The sequence below is a fragment of the Heliconius melpomene genome, chromosome 6 (assembly GCF_056956725.1).
Source record: "Heliconius melpomene rosina isolate 202511_hmr_F chromosome 6, ASM5695672v1, whole genome shotgun sequence".
NCBI lineage: Eukaryota > Metazoa > Arthropoda > Insecta > Lepidoptera > Nymphalidae > Heliconius > Heliconius melpomene.
In genome coordinates this window covers 3,155,064-3,162,136 of record NC_140394.1, presented here as the reverse complement: position 1 = coordinate 3,162,136, position 7,073 = coordinate 3,155,064, and the positions used below count along the sequence as shown (strand labels likewise).

General features: G+C 32.7%; 1 protein-coding gene across 1 annotated transcript; it reads right to left on the bottom strand.

Moving 5' to 3' along the window:
- Positions 1-279: 279 nt before the first annotated feature.
- Positions 280-5,290, bottom strand: LOC146538096 (uncharacterized). The gene is made up of 2 exons (XM_085186993.1): positions 2,337-5,290; positions 280-1,794 (listed from the first exon to the last, which is right to left on the bottom strand). Exon 1 carries the CDS (start codon positions 4,875-4,877, stop codon positions 2,397-2,399), a length of 2,481 nt encoding a protein of 826 aa, XP_085043119.1. The 5' UTR covers positions 4,878-5,290; the 3' UTR covers positions 280-1,794; positions 2,337-2,396.
- Positions 5,291-7,073: the final 1,783 nt, after the last annotated feature.

The following is a 7,073-nucleotide window of genomic DNA, read 5'->3' as shown; positions in this document are numbered from 1 at the left end:
GAATAATACTGATTATATTTGGAGTAGCCAACTCGAAGCTCCAACTTATGTTAATTTTCCCGCTCTGGTAAGACAAATCGCAGAGCTTAGTTCCGTCGTTTACTCAATACGCAATACAACGCCTCAGAATCGCTAGAAAACCGATGTCTTAGTTTATCTTTGCCTACCCTGCTATGAACTAAAGCATAAAGGTAATAAAAATAATCATAAAAATATTTTATGAATTAAAAATTATGTTATTTAATAGAAAAGAGTGAATAATTAAATAAAACAAGCTAATGAATCAATCTATTTATTTATTATCTTCGGCTATTTGTTTGTACAACATAAACTACTGTTACGTAAAAACATACATATATCTACATTTGTCTTCGAACGTTTATATATCGAATTACAACCTTAGTTTCACAGTGATGCATGAACTTGAATTACTATACGAGAAACATATCTACTATTAATAAAGTGAAAAGTTAATAATATTTAAGTACATAATAACTGTAATCTAAAGGTCTGTGTATTTATATACAGAATTAACCTGAGCAATAAAAAAATACAATTGTAAGAATATATGCAAAGAAATACAATAGAAACGTATTATTTGAAATATTGAATAGTTTATAAATATATTATAGTATAAAAATCTACACAAAAAAGATCAATAATATTGATTAATAAAAATTAATATGAATACATTATTTATTTTACATTTAAACATTAAAAAGATTTACAAAATAATTCATAGGAATGAGTATGGCACGTACTGTTGTACATATTGTATGTAGCTCATGAAAAATGTATGTAAATAGTTATTCTAGAAGAATTAATAGGGAAGACATGATCTTTGCATTTTTTTGGCAACGTTTATCCTAATTGTAGCTACTTTATAGTGTCTCTCTGATGTTAGTAACTCAGTGGGGCAATTCTTAACAATATGATGTAAATATAACGGTAGTGGGTTCGATCCCCATTAGGAGAAATGACTATTATAAGAGTAGCGGTAAATTTCAACATCAAGCTGAAATAAAAATGAGATAGGTTTTTTTCAGATAGGTATCTCCCATACATAGCAAGGTAGGGGAACTTGGAAATCTAGTGTTCTCAGGTTCCCTTCAGGAACACACCATTCACATTAAGACACTTCACACACTAATGGGATAGGTAATACTATTATATTAGGTGGGGAAGGCTCTAGGACATATTTAACTTAACAGTATTATTATGTATTAAACAAAAATGCTCTGAAATAATATATTTAGTTTAGAATATTACATATAATATTAATATTACGTAGCATTTATATGACAACAATTTAGTTTTAACTGAATAAATAGAAAATATTTTAATCATATTATTGTTTCAATTTGCTAAAACAATTTTGCTATTATTTATTTTTATTTATAGGTATGAGTTTTCAAACTGTGTGACATAACCTGAATTTTTAGTCCCAAAAAATATCTTTCGAGGTGCTTGTTTGAGTGACCTACTATAAAGTAGCTTACCATTTATACATTAGTTAGTTATTTACAGTCAAAACAAATTTTCTTTGAAACAAAATTAAAGTAGAAAATTATAAATAAGTACTCCTCTCGTAGGTACTATACAATAGTGTCGATTTAATTTAACGCTTTTTAGGTCTCACATAAGATATTCAAAAGTGTTTACATTATATACACAGTTAAAAACTAACCTAAGCTGCTTAAAATATTTCTCTATTTGTACTTATTTCATAAAAAAATATGTACGTTCGGATATATCACAAAACTTTTCCCATTAACTGCAGTCGACCGCCTCGTTCTGAAAAAAAATTATATAAACTGTCATATATGTGTATAATTTTTTTTTAATATTATTTATTAAAACTTTTTACAATAAAAGGATAAGGATTAATACAAAGTTGTTAACCATTTTAAAAAGTAAAAAAGTAGTATATAGTAGTATATGTTAATATATAGTGGCCTAACTACAATAGTAGGACTTTTTGTAGATATTAATATCTATCATCAGTAGTTTCACAGCGCACGCGATGCCAGATTTTTTATAACTTTTTTTTTCACACCTTGGGTTACATTACTTAATTTTAATTAGGGATCCCTATTTTTTTGACAATGTAATATAACCTATGTCGCTCTATGAAGATGCAGCTTTCTAATGGTGAAAGAACTTTTGAAATTAGTTTAGTAGTTTTTGTGTGAAAACACTATAAAAGTACATACAAAAACACAAATGTTTCTTCTTTGTAATATTAGTATACTATAAAGAAGAAGAATATGTTTCTTCTTTATAATATTAATCTATATTATATTTATTTTACAAAATGTACATTTACCAATACTTACACAATGCTACGTCAGTAGTGAATCGTATTCAAAAGGCGTGGGGTCGGCTGCGCGGAGATGTCACCACAGCACTCCTCCGGATATATTTGACACTTCTATTTGGTCCTCTATATCTCTATTCAATGCTCTAAGCTGTCTTCTTTTGTACCTTTGTCGAAAACTAGCCCAAAGTACTAAGGATACCAGCATAAGGCATATAACAGCTATCGTTCCGATATATTGAGCGTAGCTTGCATGACTCTCTCGATACGACGAATATTCTAATCTGCCGTTTGGATTCACTGTGTAAGCCTCAGTAACGACAGAGACTCCAATAATTTGATGTCTCGTTGTCCAAATAATTGGTTTAGGTTCTTTTGTTGACACTGGTTTATTTAATCGTTTTCCTGAAAATTTCTCTCGATGAATTTCCTTGTCATCGTCATTTTCTTTTTTTGTCGATCGAGTGGAAAACGGTGCGTATTGTTCGATATCTAAAAATTTATGATCGAACTTTAATTGATTGTTTTCATATTTTTTCTGATCTAATATTCTCGACGATTCTCTAATCTTTACAAATAATGTATTATTTAAATAATTATTTAATTCCTTTTTCTGTTTAAGTAGCTTATTATCTTCAAACGCATCTTTAAGTAAGAAGTGATCTTGTAGAATTTCATTATTTGTATCATTATTATCATTGAAAATGAAAGTATTAATGCTATTCTTGGTAGTTGAATTATTCAAATTATGTTTGACCCGTTCTGTTTTATTATTCAAGTATCCATAGTATCTTAGTAATTTGTTTATCATTTCAGTGCTATACAAATTAACTGGTGGCAAGCTTTCACTTATCGTGAATGTCTCTGGAAATGTACAATTATATTTAGAAATTTCTGTCTTTGCCTCTAGCGTCGAATAATAACATGTTTCGTTATGGAAAATACTTTTATTAAAATTCAACCAGTCCGAGAGCCACAGTTCTTTACTGCAGTTTATATGATTACCGTGTAATCTTAGGGTTTTGAGTTGCCCTAAATAAAATAATAAATCATTTCTTATTTCCGTAAGATTATTCAAGCGCAAATCCAAATACTGTAGATGGGAAAAAGCTGCTAAAGCCGCAGAGTCAGATAACAATTGTCTCGCTAAGCCGGGACTAGATTGGAGATGGAGCATTTGCACGCTTTCAGGCGACGACAGAGGAAATGAGCCATCCTTTTCAGGTACAGATAAATTCAAATGGCAGAGTCGCAGGTCGCGTAGAGATAAAGGTCCATCAAATGTACTGGAGGATAACCATTTTATCGGATTATCAGACAAATCCAACATTTCTAATGATAGTAAATCATCAAATATGCTATCTTCAATAAACTCTATTTGATTACTTTTTAGTAGCAAAATACGAAGGTTAGGTAATTCTTTTAAATCTGGTTTAGTAAGATTCTTTATAATATTCTCATTGATTGATAAATATTTTAATCCATCCGGCAGAGATCGTGGTACATTCAAAAGAACATTTTTATTTAAATTTAAAAACAATAACATTTCCAACCTTCCAAGAGAATCGTCCTCTATAGATGAAATTTTATTATCGCAAAAGTCTAGCGATTGTAACAAAGGATAGCTATCGAGGTCACCACATCTTATAGATGTTATTTTATTGCCGACGAGAGACAGAAAGCGGACTGAATGGGTGAACGCTTCAGGAACTTGGCAAAGGCCGGTTCTCGATGCATCGATTTGCTGAAGTCTGCGTCCCGTCCCAACCAACAACTGTGTATCCAGCTGTGTAATCCCCAGATGCGGGTTGTCTGTTAACAACAACCGAGCAAGATTCGGTAATTGCTGCAGCGCTCCGGGTGTCACTTCTATTAGATTGTTGTGAGATATGTCCAAATGTTGGAGCAACCAGTTATTGAAGTAGTTATCGTGAATGAATTGTATGTTGTTCCTACTCAGATTTAGATGTTGAAGATTCTTAAGTGGCGAAAACACATTTGTCAAACTGGTAAGATTATTTTCTGACAAGTCGAGGGCTGATAATTTTGTGAGACCAGCAAAACTGTTTTCATAAATTTTATTGATACAATTTTTACTTAAAATTAACTTACGAATGTTCGTAAAGTTATTAAAGAGTCCTTTGTTTATAAATTGTAATTTATTGTGCGACAAATCAATCTCTCGAACGTTGTTAAATTTTACATTTATTCGCAATTTTTTTATGCTATTATTTGTCATAGTAATTGAATATGTATCTAGCAGAGGAAAGTCAAATTCTATTTTACTTGAATTACAAGTAGAATTATACTTAATTACAACTTCAGTGAATGTTTTATTCTCCTTCTTATTCACCCAATTAAACAGAGTCGAGTCTTTTTGACAGCAAACTTCCACGTGATATTTATTTACACTCTCTTTAAACGAAACACCATACGCACACATTTGACACGAGCTTGAATTGTTCCTGCATTCACATACTTTAGGGCAAGCCGATATAACATTAGTCACTTGCAGTATTATAAAAATAAGTAAAAAACATTCCCTAAAAGGTGAAGCCATTTCGCTCGAATGTTCTCACTTAAGCTGGATTAAAAACTAGATGGCACTGAAGTTGGCGCAACACAAACTTATTATTTCGAAAGTGGCAAAAGTCTATTTCAACGTTGCGTAAGTGAAACATAGTTGTCATTGTAAGTTTAGAGCACAGTCACTTCCAAATCATTACAGGCGCGGAGAAACGGGCACTCATGCTCACTTCGCTCACCTGTCGCAGCCTTGATAACTAAAAGCTAAGAGGGGCTGGTGAGCGTTCGTTCGCTTCGCGCGAGCTACGCACGACATCGGCGGTCGGTAGCGCGTAGCAGGGCAGTCCGCGGCTACGGGCGGGCGCCGGCGAGTCTGGCTCGAAACTGCCTGAAGCGACGGCCACTCTCACGGCGCCGGCGCTCTGCTCCTCCGCTCACAGCCCCCACAGGCTCATTTTTATTTAGTCAACTGACTTCTACGCCGCACTATTTATACATATATGTGTCATACGGCGCTCCCTGATACGATATTTTGAGAACGCAAGTATTCGGTTCGCGCAATATATCTTCGCTCCACCCGAGATTGCTCCCCGATGGGCATTCCCAGAGCATGATTTAAACAGCCGGTTATCAGAAATCGCTTACCTTGTCTTGTTAGTATCGAATACTAGAAAAATATACATATTGTAACTAATATATTTTAGTATTTAATTTTTTGAAGGGAAAGAGTGCTTATTATACTTAATTAACATTGTAAAATGACTGATAATTCATTATTATAAACTTTGCAAAGTTATACTTACATAAATTAAGACAAGTCTACGATGAAGGGGGAAAAATTATTTGATCTTTTAATTTTATGAAAATCTAAGTACAATTATGTCCCTTAATTTGGATTATTTCTGTCCTCGACCCTTCCTAAATGTTTTTACTAAAATAACATTTTTCAGCATAAACAGTCTGAAGGAAGATACATTTAATCAATCATAAATTCTATTAAATCTATGTTAGGCATAAATCCTCATTTATTTTAAATGTAATTCTTTTACCCTAAATATCTACTAAAAGAATTATAGTCCGTAAGCACTATGTACATTAATATAAAGAAGAAAATACTCCAAAAGAAAGATATTTCAGAGAATAATAATGTCATATGCAATTGACAGAATAATTTATTAAGGCTTCGACCACCCGACGACGGTAGATATATGATGTATATAAAATTATTGCATCTAGAGAGTTTCATCCATTTCTAAGGGCACCTTCCCCAAATACATTTATTAAAGTGACCCGCAGCTTACAGGCCGCAAAATAAATCATAGTCAGGATGTGGCGGGTTTTTGCGGTTAACCGAATAAAAAGGGAAAACGCTACTTCTACAAACAAAGAGTTTCATATACTCGAGCACTTATCAGACCTCACCCGACCTTTTTACTGAAACCATCTGCCACTATTTGCGCAATCATTTTAATTGGTCCAAAAATATATCAGGAAAATTGGACTGTTCCGGGGGCTATCATCGTAATCGAATACTCTCAAACAGAATTTGGCAACAAAAAATTTGGAACAAAATCAATGTTGAAATAAGGAAGCTTTATAGGCCATTAGTGAAGGGTAAAAGTAAACTGTAGCTGAAACTAAAATTGCGGACTTGGGTGGAGCGAAATCGCTGTCATTAGAGTAACGAGGGCTGACGCAGCGCGAGCGGGCAGCTCTGCAGCCAGGACCTAATGAACCGGCCTACCCTTGGCAGCTCGCCGCCACTACACTGATTACTGTACGTCTGTTACTCCAGAGGTATTTTAAAGCAATTAAAACTTTTAACTGGCCAACATGTAACTAGAAGCAATGAGCTTGGTCTTGTTGCATTTTTAAATTTAGAGCAAAATATACAGATGCATTATACGATATTTTACTTTTTTCTTTTATCAAGCTTATTTATAACATAATTTTCTCCAGTTCTTCAAATTTAAATAATATTTTTTTCACTTAATTTTAGTTAAAATTAACTTCCAAACTATATTAAGTAAAATCTATACTAGTCTATACTAATATAATAAAGCGGAAGAGTTTGTTTGTTTGTTTGTTTGAACGCTAAGATCTCTGGATCTACTGATCCAATTTACTATGTTTTTGTTTTGTATGAAAGCTGCATTCTTCAGAAATGCTATAGGCTATATAATATTACATTACACATATGTACTAATAAATTAAAATACTTTCTAATTTG

Coding starts and splice junctions, on each gene's coding strand:
- LOC146538096 (XM_085186993.1), bottom strand. CDS start 4,877: ATGGCTTCACCTTTTAGGGAATGTTTTTTACTTATTTTTATAATACTG.